Source organism: Chiloscyllium plagiosum, chromosome 24 (assembly GCF_004010195.1).
Source record: "Chiloscyllium plagiosum isolate BGI_BamShark_2017 chromosome 24, ASM401019v2, whole genome shotgun sequence".
NCBI classification, from domain to species: domain Eukaryota; kingdom Metazoa; phylum Chordata; class Chondrichthyes; order Orectolobiformes; family Hemiscylliidae; genus Chiloscyllium; species Chiloscyllium plagiosum.
This window is the reverse complement of record NC_057733.1, coordinates 31,425,453-31,442,482: the sequence shown is the minus strand read 5'-3', so window position 1 is coordinate 31,442,482 and position 17,030 is coordinate 31,425,453. Positions and strand designations below refer to the sequence as shown.

At 40.5% G+C, this 17,030-nt stretch overlaps 1 protein-coding gene across 1 annotated transcript in view; it reads right to left on the bottom strand.

Moving 5' to 3' along the window:
• dus1l (dihydrouridine synthase 1-like (S. cerevisiae)) overlaps positions 1-17,030 on the bottom strand; it is a 58,285-nt gene that overhangs the window by 5,375 nt on the left and 35,880 nt on the right. Inside the window, exons 11-12 of the mRNA XM_043714710.1 lie at positions 8,345-8,508; positions 7,185-7,222 (exon numbers count right to left, since the gene is read on the bottom strand). Of these exons, the coding sequence (XP_043570645.1) occupies positions 7,185-7,222; positions 8,345-8,508 (202 nt within the window). The remainder of the gene's footprint in view (positions 1-7,184; positions 7,223-8,344; positions 8,509-17,030) is intronic.

Sequence of the window (17,030 nt, the reverse complement as noted above, 5' to 3'; positions counted from 1 at the left end):
GTGGAGGCGGAGGAATTGGGAATACGGGATGGCATTTTTGCAAGAGGTAGGGTGGGAAGAGTTGTAATCCAGGTAGCTGTGGGAGTCGGTGGGTTTGTAAAAAATGTCAGTGTCAAGTCGGTCATCATTAATGGAGATGGAGAGGTCCAGGAAGGGGAGGGAGGTGTCAGAGATGGTCCAGGTAAATTTAAGGTCAGGGTGGAATGCGTTGGTGAAGTTGATGAATTGCTCAACTTCCTCGCGGGAGCACGACGTGGCACCAATGCAGTCATCAATGTAGCGGAGGAAGAGGTGGGGAGTGGTGCCGGTGTAATTACGGAAGATCAACTGCTCTACGTAGCCAACAAAGAGACAGGCATAGCTGGGGCCCAACGTGTGCCTCATGGCTACCCCTTTGGTCTGGAGGAAGTGGGAGGATTCAAAGGAGAAATTGTTAAGGGTGAGGACCAGTTCGGCCAAACGAATGAGAATATCGGTGGAAAGGTACTGTTGGGGACGTCTGGAGAGGAAAAAACGGAGGGCTTGAAGGTCCTGGTCATGGCGGATGGAGGTGTAGAGGGATTGGATATCCATGGTGAAGATGAGGCGATGTTTCCCCTCACCAGAGGGGAAGACCAAAGGGCACAGTCTCAGAATTGAGGGGTGCCAATTTAAGACTGTGATGAGAAAGAATTTCTTCTCTCCGAGGTTGAGTGTCTTTTGAACTCTCTGTCAGAGAGTTGTGGGGACAGAGTGTTTGAGTATATTTAAGGCTAATATAGACAAACTCTTGATCAGTAGGGGTATCAAGGGTTGTGAGGAAAGTCAGGGAAGTGGAAGTGAGGTGTGACCCTACTGAATGGCACAGCAGGCTCGAGGGGACAAACAGCCTATTTCTGTTCCTATGTTTTATGGTGCTAACTTAAATGTAACCATGCCATAACTGACCCAAGAATTCCTATTGTTAACACAGTGTCCAAAATGAGAAATGCTCAAATTTCCAGTGCTAGTTTCACTCAACTGAATGAGAATAAAATTTACCCAAATTATGGTTATAAAACAAAAGGTTCAAATCAGTGATGCAATTTACCACCCAATCCTGTACTAATACTAAGCTGCATCAAAAGTTTTAAATATTTATTTTCTTTTGCATCATAAACTTCAGTCTGGTAAAAGTCTCCAATGGGAAACCATTTAAATTTGGTGACTGCCATTTTTCCTTAGCAAGGCATCAATTCACTCAAACGCAGTGAATTTTGGTCCAGCAACACCAAGTGTCTGGAGATATACTTCTGGAGTTCCTATAGCTTCCTGATGCTTGCCCAGTTAGGACTAGCCTATTAGTAGTGGCAATAAATTGCAGTTACCTAACCATCACAGAAAGAACCTTACCTCCTGGGCAGCTTCCTTCCAGTGGCTAATTAGCCATCAACAGTGACTTAGTTTAGCAGAACTAAGTCCACAAACTGCATAACATTAAAGCCCCAAGAGTTCTCTAAAAGTGGACAAGTCGTCAGTAACTTTTGGCCGTCTGACAGCTGGGCGACAGACTTCAGTAATCAGCTGCCTCTTACACACTATCTGATGTGCCTTTCCACTGACCCTGTGTTGATCCAATGCTGCGTTAATAATTTAAAATATCAAATCATCCAATTTTGATACAGGCTTATTCAGTGTTTGAAATTAGCTTGCCCTTCATATCAGGACAAGTTATTAACCGGCTGGACAAAGTCACAGGAGAACTGACATAGGTTGAAGGGGAGAAGTTTTTTATGTGGAGGATGATCTAAATTTAAAGAATGGATGAACAAACCTAAGGTTAGTAATTAAAATTCTTCTCCTTTTGTTCATCTTTGATGTGTAAATTAATTATATCAACACACTATAATGACAGATATAAAGAACTCTGGGGCTTGTGTGCCCCGAACTGGCACTAAAATTAAGTAAAAATGCTTGTCATCTTAAGCTGTCATACCAAGACAATAAGTCTTTGTAAAAAAAAAAATACAAATTCACCATGTAACTGCCTTGCAGGTAGAGTTAATAGAGACCTTGTCATTATGTGTTTATAGCACAGACATCATAAGCTGTCCTCACAAGCCGACCATTTGATAGCTTCATGTGTTTAATTTTAAGATATTGTTCAGAGTCATTATTGTTCATTTTGCTCTGATCACCTGCCATTTCAACACAACGGGTAATAATATGGATGATGATGATGACACTAAGCAGGAGTAATTTTATAGGGTCTGTACTGCAGAGAAATACACCTGCTGGCAATACTAATCAGAAATTCAAGTGCACACTGCCCAAGACTTCCAGTCATTAGAAAATTAGGACAGAAAATTACAGCAGTGCATGTCTGAATTATCTCATTGCAATGCCAACTAACGAAGCTTCTTTTCCGCAGCACAGCTTCATAAAATTTGCCTCTTAAAGAAGCATGTTCATGAGTATGAGGATCCACTGATATAAATGCCATGAGGCAATTTATATTTAACTACATGAAACGTAGAAAGCCAATGGCTAAAAAGCAATATAAGGTAGATGTACACTGTTCTCCATATCAACCTCCAGAGATACAAATCAGATGAACTGACTTGAACCCTTTTTTGCATTGCATTCATAGAACTAATATTTAAGTTGGTCTCTAACCTTCAATAAATTGGATTTTTTTTTGGCTAAATTTCAAAATACATTGATTAAAACTCTTGGTACTTTAACCTTCCAGATCTAGATTATAACAGCAATTTCACAGAATCACAGAATCAAAACAGGACAGGAGGTAGTCATTTGGCCCATTGTGACTGTACTGGCATTACAAATAAGCTTTTCCCAATGTCATTCTCCTGCCTAGTCCCTATAACCCTGCACATTATTCCTTTACAAGTAAAAGCGAAATCCTGTTTTGGATGCTTCAACTCAACCTGTTTCCATTACACAGTGCATTTCAGAGCTTAAACCATGCTGTGTGAAAAAAAAGTTTTTTGTTTCCTTCGGAGAAAGTCATGAGAAGGGTGCTCAAAATCATGAACAGTCTGGATTGAGCAGAGCTGTAGTCATAGGCAGAAACATCACAAACCAAATAACACATTTAACGTAATTGATAAAAGATCAATGGCGGCATGAGGAAAAACCTTTTTCACGCAGTGAGAAGGAAGAATCTAGAACGTACCTTGAGCATGGTTGAGACATGGTCAATTGAGACTTTCTAAAGGAAATTGCACTTTACTTTAAATCTGTACCCGCTTGCTCTTGATAGTTTCACAATTAGGAAACGTTTTTCCGTAAGATGTCCAAAGCACTCATGATTTTGAAAACTTATCCAATTTCCTCTCAACCTTCTCCTACAAGGAAAACAAGCCTAACTTGCCCGAAGTTCCTCAACACTGGAACCATCTCATAAATTGCTCTGCACTCTCTCCAATGCTTTCACATCCTTGCTAAAGTGAGGTGTGCAGAACTGCACATAACACTCCAGCTGAGGCCAAACTAGTGAATTATATAAACCTCCTTTCTCTTATACTCCATGCTCCAAAATGCATCACCTGACACTTTTCAGGATTAAACTTGGTCTGCTCATTTGACCAGCCTGCTTATACTGCCATGTAATCTAAGCTTTTCCTCCTTGCTATTTACCACATCACCAATTTTTGTGTTCCCTGCAAACTTACTGATCTATCAGAGCCTGCTCTCTTGCTGGACTGGACACAATCTAAGAAATATTGCCTCGGACTATCTTTTAGACAACTATTACCCAGCCTGCATTTGGGTAATTAAGATGTCCTATTATAACTACTGTATGATGTTTGCACCTTAGTAAGTTCCTTAAAGTTTTGTTCCTTCACATTGTTTCCACTAGTTGGTGATTTATTGATTATACTGAGCAACTTAATTGCACTCTTTGTTCCTTAGCTCTAGTCAGTTTGATACTGTCCTCTTGGATATCTTCTTTTATTAACACTGCAATATCCTCCTTAACCAAAGATGTGATCCCTCTCACCTTTTCTTATTTCCTAATTATTATGAACACCTCAACCTGAGAAATTATGGCCAATACTTTAGCAATTTCCACTCTCACTTCCCCCAGTATCGTTGGTCATATCTCATGTAGTCCTGCTATCTTGTCAACTTCACATACAGACAGCCTGTCCAAACTTTTTTTAAAATCAATTTTAAATCCTTTTAATTGATAAATTATCACCTGTTTCACCATGGTTCAGTTAGCATCTTCTTCCTTGGCAAAGATAGCTGAATTACCAGATGAATGTATTTTGCACCTATGTCCCTGCCTCCACATGTAAATTTGGTGCCTTTTGGTACCATTCCCCCTTTTACCACCTTTTTACTGTTTATTTGCCTGTAGAAGACTCGACAATTCTCTCCCTTATTGGCTGCCAGTCTCTTCATAATCCTTCTTTGCTTCTTTTATTTGTTTTTGTATATTCTCTCCGAGCATTCTGTATTCAGTCTGGCTCTCAATTACATTTTGTTCCAGATATCTTCAAAAGCACACTTATTCTTTATGATAATATCATTTGTCATTTAGGGAGCTGTGATTTGTTTGCCCTACCTTTGTCTTTGAAAGGAATATATCTGAACTTACTCTGCTTTGACAGTAGCCCGTTATTCAGTTACTGAATTCCCTGTCACCTTTTAACTCCAAGATCCATTCATATTCCAATGAAGTTCACAAAACCCCTACAGTGTGGAAAGAGGCCATTTGGCCAATTGAATCTGCAACAATCTTCCAATGAGCATCTTACCCAGAAGCAGCTCCCCCATCTTTGCCACATGACCCTGCATTTACATGGCTAATCCATCTAGCTTGTACATCTCTGGACAATCAACCTCACCTGCATATCTTTGGACTGTGGCAGGAAACCCGCACACTAACAGAAACCCACACAAATGTGGGGAGAACGTGCAAACTCCACACAGACAGACAGTCACCCGAGGCTGCAATTAAACCCGGGTCCCTGGCTCTGTGAGGCAGTACTGCTAACCGCTGAGCCAACTCACTTGCCCTCCTGGCTTTCCACCCCTCCTCAGGACTGTTCCTCATCCTTTTCCATAGTTATCCTAAATCTTATGATATCAATTAACCAAGAATACCTAAAGGAGCAGGAAGGTTAGTTTGTGGGAGTCAAGTTTGGAAACTGGAGAAGGTGAACTCAGCATGGAGAGATGGACAAGATTTTATTCAGCAGAAGGAACATAGCAGCAGCAGCATTGAAAACTGGTGACCAAAACAGAGCTGAAAGCAGTACAGTGAGTCAGAAGGACCAAGTATAACCCATAGGTTATAAATGTCTATCCCTTTTCTAACGAAAGAATAAAAATACAATCATAAGATACTTTTACTCAACATTTAGCTTTTTATTTGCGAGTCAAAGGCATTTGCAGACATGAATAGCTGGTTACATAAAAGTTTGTAAATTTTTTTCTAAATAGCCTCTTGCCCATTTTCTCATGTGATATTCTGATACACTGAACTCCTAACTGATTGTACCTCGAGAGCCAGCAGCTTTCTTGCAATACCCCAAAAAACTTCCATTATTCTTGTCTTCACGCACCTGCCACATAGCGACATATTCAAGCAGCAGTAAACTGCTAGGAGATGGATGTAAAGAAACGTAGCTAACGTTTCCCTCCCTAACTCAAGAACTCTGAGGGCATTTATAGTTCCTCACGTGTCACGTTAATTGTGGTCAGCTGAGTTGCTGTAGACAACAGATGAAATGTGGGGATGTTCACAGTCAATGACTCAATTTCCCAAAGAATCAACTCTCAGTCACTGGAGGCAAAATGTGAAGTACTGTTACCAAACTAAACAAATTCCTGAACTCATACTAAAGTTAATTGGTATGAATAGCTTGCCCTATCAGTTAGTAGTTCTTTTCATGAGATTTTAGGCCTAATACTTTTTGAAGTGGCTGCCACTCTGCTCCCAGTGTCACAGCTGCACAGTTCTGGGAGGAGTTCTGAACCCAGCCTCTTTTGAAACATGCATCAAAATTCTTCATAGCACAGATTGTCAAAGGAAAGACAAACTGTGCTCCCCTTTTTGCATCACCAGCTGCTGCATCCTGAAAAGCGTTGGGACATTTTTAGTAGCTTTTTGGTGTATTAGTGAATGAGGGTAGCATGGTGGGTAAGGTAAGTTTGGGAAGATTTGAGGGGTTAGGGTACTGGTAGGGTCAGTTGTATAATTATACAGGAGTTAGATTTGACCTTAAGCTGTCTAATATTTTCTGCATAACAATCCAGGTAAATAAGGTGGAATTTCCTCAGACTCTAATTTCAAGCTGGAACGATTTATGTAGGTTCGCAGGGAGCCGAGAAATCACCCAGCAGAAATTTAAATTAGCCTGGTGATTCTTGCAGAGTCAGTGGCACCAGGATTTCCAGGAAGTCCCTTCTCACCATCCAGAGACTAGATTACCTGGGCCACAAAAATATTCTCGCAGCAACAAGGTAATAAATTACCAAGATTCTGATAGATGGCACAGACATTGCAGTGTTTAAATTAACACTTATGAAAAGCAAAGTTAAATGTAATCTGTTGCCTTTCGACAGTCTACAACAAAGGGGAAGTATTTGCAATTATGATTTGTTGTTACTGTTTCTGAAGTTTACATTTAGCAGATCTAATGCTTCTCACATTCTCAGTTTTTTAATTCCAGTTCTGAAACAAACAGATGTTTCTACTAAAGCAATGGGTCACAGCAGCTTACAGAGGAAATAGAAGAAAACCCAACTTACAGTTTTCTCGATACAACATAGAATGAATTTACCATTCGAGGCATATTTTAGGTTTAATGATTCTATCACTCTTCAAGCACCATGTTCTGAAAAGGCATTGATGACCATGGACTTCTGTGCTAACCTATGGTTTTGCTAGATAAGTGGCTGCAGTGATCTGCCATTGTTTTTCATAGTTGGTTGACCAAGACTTTCTCCCACTCTGAAGTGCCTGACACTGGAATATGTTCGAAAGATTTACAAGGTGATACTCAACCTGTTTGGCCACATCATGAACATACCTTCCCGTCATCAAGTCTTGGGGTGGGACTTAGAACCTGAAATTTCTGACTCCGAACTAGGGACATTACTCACTATGCCTATCTCCTATAGAATTAGTGGCTACTCTGATGAGATTCTGGCCACGAACTTGCACACTACATGAACAAGCACAAATTTACCTTTGGGTTTCCACACTGTTCACATTTCACATATTTAGCTGAAAATAAAAAAAAGTTTAAATTAATTTAAAAAAAAATTATCACACTCACTTTTAATTTCACATCATGTTTGGAAAAGGATTAAGCAGACCTCAGACACAAGAGTTTGCTAACTCTTCCAATAATCATTAATATACTATGTTGACGATAACTGAACATCTCCATTATATAGTTGATGGAATACTTTTCTTTATAAAATCCCTACGTTGTGGAAACAGGCCATTGGCTCAATAAGTCCACATCGACTCACCAAAGAGCATCCCACCCAGACTCACCTTCCGACCCTATTCCTGTAACTCTGCATTTACCATGGCTAATCCACCTAACCTACATATCCCTGAACACTGGGCAATTTAGCATGACCAATCCACCTAACCTGCACATCTTTGGACTGTGGGAGGAAACCCACAAAGACTGGGGAGAACGTGCAAACATTCTCTTAATTCTCTGGAATTGAACCCAGATCCCTGGCGTTGTGAGGCAGCAGTGCTAACCACTGAGCTTAATTTCTAACCATTCAAACATACCAGGTTCAACTAAGGAAGTCAGAAGTAAATTAATGACAGAATTTGAGATCCAAAGTCTAATGTTACAAATATGAACATTCATCACCTTACTTTGCTATTCCACGCTGCAATATTAATTTTTCCTGCAATGCGTTTGGGCAGATTTCTACATCAAAACAGTGATGAAGCTAACGAAGCTTGCAAAAAATGGTACAGGAAACTTCAGTAAAAGACTATTAAAAGCAATTATCTTAAAGTTGATATTTGAATTACATTACTTCTGTTAGCTTCACAAAAACAGCATTTTTCAGTCAGTCTTGCTATTGATATGTAAAATAATAAGTGTAATGACTGTCAAACAAGCTTTTAAATGAAAGTCTTCCATATACAGACAAATACTGTAGAAGAAAGGAGGATGCATACTAGATTTGGAAAGTAAAACAAAACATGGCAACTACAGTTCAACAGATATAAATGTGAAATTGGACATTTTAGGAGAAAAGAACTCAGGACTGAAAGGGTTTAAAACATGGAGTTCTGGAAACAGATGGGCATGGATTAAGAGAGGAAAAAGTAGTTCGAGACAGGGCTAAAATCCCAAGTTAGAAAACTTACGTTTCACTGAGGTATCAAAACTTTTGTTTGGGTTTCGGGCTTTCTTTTTTTGTTTATTCTTTGAGAGAAATTCAAGATTCCCTTCCTCCTCTTCCAGGGCTCTTTTTCCACACGATTTCCCACGTGTATGCTTTTCTCCATTCACAGAATTAACATCCTTGGGTCTGTTGAAGAACAGGAATAACAATTGTTAGTGTAAACAATTTCAATGGATTGTTTGCAATGCATTGCACATAAATGTTATCAGGAGCCAAAAGGAAAGAATTTAATAGATGTCACTTTGAAACTCATGTAAATAATAAGCAGGAAATATGAAGACTAAATATAGTAGAAATCATGTGCGAAAATGTACGAAATACACAATCTAATTTAGTATTATTTAATGACTATTAAATGATGATCCACTAATCATATCTTTAATTTATTATATAAATGCTAGCAATCAGAGCTTATGGTTCTCCCCAAGTTGCATAGGAAGTACTCAACCTCTATGTGCTTCTCATATCCTCAAACGTTATAACTGTCAACACAATTACTACCCATTGGCCACACCTGAATAGAACATTACACCAGCTTATACATGCGCCTGATAAAGATTAAACTATTTCCAATCTTCTTGCAAGAATAACTGGTCGGCATGTTTACTACTGCCAAAACATTGCTAACACAGACCACTTATCAAAAGGCAAGTACCTCTCACATTTGACCTCAATACAATGTAGGAGTCTGATACCAGTAACAACATCTCAGCAAGGTGAACCAGACTGCCCTAACATACGCTGAGTTGTTGATCTGAAACTGGCCAAAATCATACCATGCATAATAGTGGTCCCTGATGACAAGGATCTCATGAGACCTTAGTGAGTCACAGCAGCCACTCTCCACCTAGTTGTTGCTATTCAGCAAGTTCTTTGTAGATGCATGAGTGACTTATAGTGTGAGAGGGGTGAACTGTTGACTGTGGAGATGAACAAATGCTGTTGACTGTAAAGTGGAAGGATTTGTGTCTAAAGTTGCCACCACAGGACTAATGCTACCCATGGCTGGTTGATGAGAATATGGCTGTAGTCAGATAGCAAGATTTGAAAATGACGAGTTTCAAAATGATATCACATGACCCTGATATCAACATATCATGAGGTTCCTGCGTATTTCAGATGGGCGCTCTGACTACAGGATTAATAAATCAGGCCTGCTGTGAAAACACTGACAAGAGATGTGAGGAAGATATTTATGCTACATTCACTATTTCCTTATTTTTAGACGCTGCAAAATATACAGCAATGAGGGAAAAAACAAAGTACATTTGATGCTGGAAATCTAAAAAACAATATATACTGGAAATACTCAGCAGCCATGGCAGCACATTTCAGGTCAATGATCATAACCTGAAACTTTAACTGTTTCTCTTTTCACAGTTACCACAGAATTGCCTCTCATACCAAACAAGAAACTGATTACATAAATGTGCCAAAACTGGTTGTTTGATTATTAAATTAAAAATTGCCATTCCTAACATCAACAGAAAGCTTGGCATCCATTGTTTAGAGTGTGCATCTACAAAGCAACTTGGAGTGGTCTTTGATATAAATCTCAATACAAAATACTACACATTCCAAAGTGAAGTCTCAAGGAAAAACAGCAATTGGGATAATAGTTTTCAAAGGAACCTATTTTTAGGTTCTGCAATTCTCATGTAACAGTACAACCTTTATAACCCTGATAACCTTTATTTGGTTAGCATTGAAACCTTGCCATAGATGTTAATCCTTGTAATCCAAGTGCACCAGCCATGTGTCCAAATAGTGGTTACATCTTTATGCCATCAGTGAGTTAAACAAATTACCTATAGCAGATTGCTAAATACAAGCCAGTGTAATAGAAGGCAGTTCAGATGTTACGTCAGTCTGCAGTTAGGTCCTGCTGGCTGGCCAGAGAACGAAGGAGATACAATGCTGCGAGTGATAGCAAGCTACAGTACATCTGTGAGGACAACATGCTGTTCTTGAAGTGGCCAAGTGCAGTTTTTTTCAAGGGTCACCAGTTAAACTGTTCAATTCAAAGGCATTTGGGTTTTTCCCACAAATATTTAACTTTGTGAAAGGGGCCTACCACATAAAGTCATAGGTGCTCCAACAAAAATGCTGCTCTAGAAGTGATAGTGACTAAGAAATTAATGGGGCAATATCTGGATTAGGTATTGAAATTAAGCAATTTTTGATTCGAAATGCAGAGTATTAATATTGAGTCAAGACTGACACCAGACTGGCCTAATTAGGCAGAAACATGTTTATCGTTAACAGGAACAAAGAATAACATCAAGGTATAGGCAATCTAGTTGGGGAAGTGCACAACATTGTCACTGCTGTAATCCAGTTTCAAATTTGACCCTCTCATGCAAATTGTCTTTCATCCTCAGCGTTAAGTGTTAAATTGGGAGTTTCCAAAGTGAACTAACAGACAAAATTACCTGTTACCACTACCATTGTAAGAGGTGAAAATAATATGTCAGTGAAAAGTTTGATGGCTATACCAATACACTGATGTAAAATAGCAGCATATTTCTAACTCAGCAACCTCCTTTAATTATACTCTTAAACCTTTTATAAGAAATAAATTCATATTATTGACTAATATAAATATGCTGCTTAGATGGCAGCAGGAAGAGTCAGTTTTAAATTATGTGATACAATTTATGAGTCTTTGCAATGTGGAAGAACTCAGAACATTATTGATTCCATTGTATTATCAAACTTCTCAAGTATATTTTATAAGCAACTTTTCAAAAAATTGAAATCCATGATAATCCAGAGAATCTTGAATCTGAATCCATTGAAGAAGACAACATTTTGTTCAGATACACTGTATTTTCAATTATAATGGATAGGTGTTCGCATCGCCATATTCAACATAATCTGTGAGAAAATGCGAGGTCTTGCACTTTGGAAAAAAGAATACAGGCATGGACTATTTTCTAAATGGTGAGGAAATTCATAAAACTGAAGTACAGAGGAATCTGGGAGTGCAGTCCAGGATTCTCTAAAGGTTGACTTGCAGGTTGAGTCCGTGGTTAAGAAGGCAAATGCAGCGTTGTCATTTATCTCAAGAGGGTTGGAATGTAAAAGCAGCAATGTGCTACTGAGACTTTATAAAGCTCTGGTTAAGCCCCATTTAGAATACTGTGGCCCAATCTTGGGCCCCACACCTCAGGAAGGGCATACTGGCACTGAAGTGTGTCCAGCGGAGAATCACACGGATGATCCCGGAATAGTAGGCCTAACATACGATGAATGACTGAGATTGAGGGAAGATCTAATAGAAACTTACAAGATAATGCATGGCTTAGAAAGGATGGATGCTGGGAATTTGTTTCTGTCAGGCGGGGATACTAGGACCGATGGGCACAGCCTTAGATTTAGAGGAGGGGTCAATTTAAAATGGAAATGAGGAGATATTTCTTTAGCCAGAGTGGTGGGCCTGTGGAATTCATTGCCACGGAACACAGTGGAGGCCGGGACGTTAAATATCTTCAAGGCACAGATTGAAAAATTATTCATCTCACAAGGAATTAAGGGATACAGGGAGAGTGTGGGTAAATGGCGTTGAAATGCCCATCATCCATGATTGAATGGTGGAGTGGACTCGATGGGCTGAATGGCCTTACTTCCACTGCTATGTCTTATAATGAGAAAGCATGCTTTAACGTTTGGACATTCGAATAAGACATAAAAGGAAGATTATTTCAATTAAGTAATCCTGATGACTGAATAAAAAACTTGCCAAAATATAAACTGATGGTTAACGGCAGAATACATTATATCTATCACCGTAATAGCAATGTTCAGTTGGAAAATTAAATGTCAGTTTATCACTCAGGATATTGCCCATTTTTGTACATTTTGGATTTTTCTTCTGAAGTACTCACCCATAGAGTTAGGGATATTACTGAATCGCCTTATAAGTCAGACTTTTAGTCTTCACTGTTGTTCGCTATGCCTTTGGTTGGCTACCAGAGTTGAGAGAAAAATTTCAGATGAAGGCTGCAGGATAGACGGTTTGCAGCAGAACAGAATGTCACTGCGATCTGATAGTCCTGATTGGATACTCACGCTAGGAATAAAATTTTTAGAATACAGTTGTTTGCCTGTGGCCTTTGGCAACTACTAATTTTCTGAACTAGCATGCACCTACTTCCTCCATGGAGACTTGCCAAATACAAGTTCATATTTGTTGGGAAATTGCTAAATCTATTTAAATTATCTGAATCTGGGAAAGGTCTTTCAAAAGTGAGATCTGAGTTACACATTAAGTATCAGGTGTAACCATTGCTGTTGGTACAGGTACCTTTTTGAAATGTGGGTAAAGAACACCAGAATTCAAATTAAATCAAGGTGGAATGAATTACCAAGTTAATTAATTCTATAAGGAATTCTTGAACCAAAATCAAAAGGCCTTAAAAACTGTCAAATTCACAGTCTTTAGCATCTGACATTATGCATTTATCAAATTCATTCTGAGCCACTTTGACTGTGGCATATTCAGAAGGTTCCCACTCTCCATCAGATTTGGTAATTTTAATTGCAGAATCATCTCACCATGGCAAATTGCCTCCATAACCATCCACCATGCTTTTGACTAATTTGGTGACGGTTTGAGGATTAACAGCATGATTCGACGACAAAACCACACAAACCACCATGCATACTTCCATTCTTGGTAAAACCTTTTTTTTTCTTTTCCATCATCCATCCAACCATCTATCTATATAAGTGAAAAACATCACCGTTGAATGACTTGATAAGATTTCGATCAACTGCAGGCAGGAGGCAATGGTCTAGTGGTATTATTGCAAGACCACTAGTGCAGAAACTGACTGATGTTATGGGGATGAAAAATGCGTTGCTGGAAAAGTGCAGCAGGTCAGGCAGCATCCAAGGAGCAGGAGAATCGACGTTTCAGGCATAAGCAGAAGGGCTTATGCCCAAAATGTCGATTCTCCTGCTCCTTGGATGCTGCCTGATCTGCTGCGCTTTTCCAGCAATACATTTTCAGCTCTGATCTCCAGCATCTGCAGTCTTCACTTTCTCCTAGTTGATGTTCTGGAGACCCAGGTTTGAATCCTGCCACTGCAGAATTTGACTTCAATTAAAAAATAAATCTGGTATTAAGAATCTACTGATGACATGAAACCATTGTTGATTGTCAGAAAAACCCATCTTAATGCCATTCAGGGAAGGAAATCTGATATCCTTACTTGGTCTGGTCAACATGTGACTTTAGACCCACACTAATGTTGTTTACTCTCAATTGTCTTCTGAAATGGCCTGGTAAGCAGTTGTATCAAGTTCTACAAAGCCTCAAAGAAATTAAACCAGACGGATTACCTGACATCAACCAAAGCATTGACAAAGACAACGGCAGAATCAGCCTTGACGACCCAGCAAAGTCCTCCTTACTAATATCTGAGGGCTAGAGCCAAAACTGGGTGAGCTGTTTCACAAACTAGTCAAGCAATAGCCTGACATAGTCATACTCATGGAATCATACATTACAGACAACGTCCCAGTCACCACCATCACCACCCCTGGATATGTCTGATCCCACCGGCAGGACAGACACAGCAGAGGTGGGAAAGAGTTGCCCAGGGAGTCTTCAACATTAGCTCTACACCCCATGATGTCTCATGACTTCACTTTAACATGGGCAAAGAAACCTCCTACTGATTACCATGTATCGTCCTCCCTTGGCTGTTGAATCAATACTCCTTTGTGTTGAATAACACTTGAAAGAAGCACAGAGGATGGCAAGGGCATAAAACATACTCTGGGTCCACCACCATGATAGGATCAAGCTAGTCGGGTCCTAAAGGACATAGCTGCTGTACTGGGTCCGCATGTGATGGTGAGGAAACCACCAAGAGAGAAAAATATACTTGACCTCATCCTTACCAATCTGTCAGATGCAAATGCATCTATCCATGACAGTATCAGTAGAAGCAACCACTACACAGTCCTTGTGGGGACGCAGTCCCACCTTCACACTGAGAATAACTTTGTACTGTTTGGCACTATCACCGCGCTAAATGGGACGGATATCAAACAGATTTAACAACTGAAGACTGGGTATTCATGAGGCGCTATGGGCCATCAATAGCAGAAGCATTGTACTCCAGCACAATCTGCAACATCATGGCCTGGCATATCCCCCATTCATCCAGGGGGTCAACCTTGGTTCAATGGAGAGTGCAGGAGGGCATGCCAGGAACAGCACCAGGCATACCTCAAAATGACGGGTCAACCTCGTGAATGTGCCAAACAAGACTACTTGCATGCCAAACAGCCTAAGCAGCAAATAATAGACAAAGCTAAGCAGTCCCACAAGAAATAGATCAGATCTCAGCTCCAAGTCCTGCCACATCCAGTTGAGAATGGTGTACAATTAAACAACTCACTGAAGGAGGCAGCTCCACAAATACCCCATCCTCAATGATGGAAGAGCCCAGAACATCAGTCCAAAAGAAAAGGCTGAAGCATTCCCAGCAACCTTCAACCAGGAGTAAGTGAGGTCTGCAGATGCTGGAGTTCCTGAAGAAGGGCTTATGCCCGAAACGTCGATTCTCCTGTTCCCTGGATGCTGCCTGACCTGCTGCGCTTTTCCAGCAACACATTTCCAGCTTCAACCAGGAGTACCAAGTAGATGATCCATTTAGCCTCCTCCAGTCATCCTAGTCTTTAACCAATTCGATTCACACTATGTGATATCAAGAAATAGCTGGAAGCACTGGATATGCAAAGGTTATAGATGCTGACAACATTCCGACAATAGTAGTGAAGAATTCAGCTCCAGAACTATCCACTTACTGTTCCAGTACAGTTTCAACATTAGCATGTATCCGACAATGTGGAAAGTCACCCAGGCATGTCCTGTACATAAAAAGCAGGACAAATTCAACCGGCCAATTATTGCCCCATCAGTCTATTCTCAATCATCAGTAAAGTGATGGAAGGTGTCATCAACAGTGCTAACAAGCAGTACCTGCTCAGCAATATACCTGCTTACTGTCAGTTTGGGTTCCCCCAGTGCCACTCAGCTCCTGACTTCGTTACAGCCTTGGTTCGAACATGGACAAAAGTGGCTGAATTCTGCACGTGAGGTGAGAATGACAGCCCTTGACATCAAGGCTGTATTCGATCTAGTGTGGCATCAAGGAGCCTAGCAAAGCTGGAAAAATGGTATCGGGGGCAAACTCTCCACTGGTAGGAGTCATAGCGGATACATAGGAAGGTGGCCATGGTTGTTGGAGATCTGTCTTCTCTGCAGAAGTTCCTTAGGGTAGTGTCCCTGGACCAACTATCTTCAGCTGATTCATCAATGAACTTCCCCCCCCATCAGAAGATCAGAAGTGGGGATGTCCATCGATGATTGCACAATGTTCAGCACCATCTGCAACTCCTTAGAAACTGAAGCAGTGCATGTTCAAATGCAACAAGATCTAGACAATATCTCGGCTTGGGCTGAAAAGTGACAAATAACATTTGTGCCACACAAATGCCAGGTGATGACCATCACTAATAAGAGACATTCTAATCACTGCCCCTTGACATTTAATGGTGTCACCATCACTGAATCCCCTACTATTAACATCCTGGGAATTACCATTAAAAACTAAACTGGACTCGACACCATAAACACAGTGACTACAAAGGTAGGTCAGAGGCTAGGAATATTGCAGCGAGTAACTCACCTCCTGTCCTCGAAAGCCTGTCCACCATCTACAAGGCACAAGTCAGGAGTGTGTGAAATACTCCCCACTTGTCTGGATGGGTGCAGCCCAAACAACACTCAAAAAACTTGACACCATCCAGGACAAAGTAGCATGCTTGATTGACAGCAGCATATGTACTATCTACAAGATATACTGCAGAAGTTCACCAAAGATCCTCACGCACCACCTTCCAATCCCATGACCACTTCTGTTTAGAAAGACAAGGGTAGCAGTTACATGGGAACACCATCACCTTCAAGTTCCCCTCCACAGCGCTCACCATCCTGAGCTGGTAACATTTCACTGTTTTTTCACTATCACTGTGGCAAAATCCTGGAATTCCCTCCCTACCGACTTTGTGGGTCAACCCACAGCAAGTGAACTGCAAAGGTTGAAGGCGGCAGCTCACCACTACCCTCTCATTAGCAACTAGAAATGGGTAATAAATGCTGGCAAGCCAGCGACATCCACATCCCACAAAATGAATTAAAAACAGATGCCAGACCACTTCACTTAACTGCTTAATTGGTGTTAATTCTTTACAAGCATCTGTTGATCCTACTGGTTATCTAGGCTCAAAACATGTCTACATTAAGCAACCATGTTATTTATGTAGTCCATTGGGATGTATAGGCTATACATTATTGATTTATAACTTCATTTTATCCTCATCCAGAACACTGTAAAATATATAGTAGAGTTAGGCCATTTGGACGATCGACTCTCATCCTCATTCGCCTGCCTCTCCATTACCCCTTGATCCCCTTACTAATCAAGAAGTTATCTAGGGGGATCCAAGATGGCGGCGGGGGGATCCAAGATGGCGGCGACCCAGTAAGACTGAGTCTATAGTGCTCCTCCCAAGACTTGGGCACAGTGGGTCACCTACCCCCTACCAAGCTCACCAAATCATTTATAAAT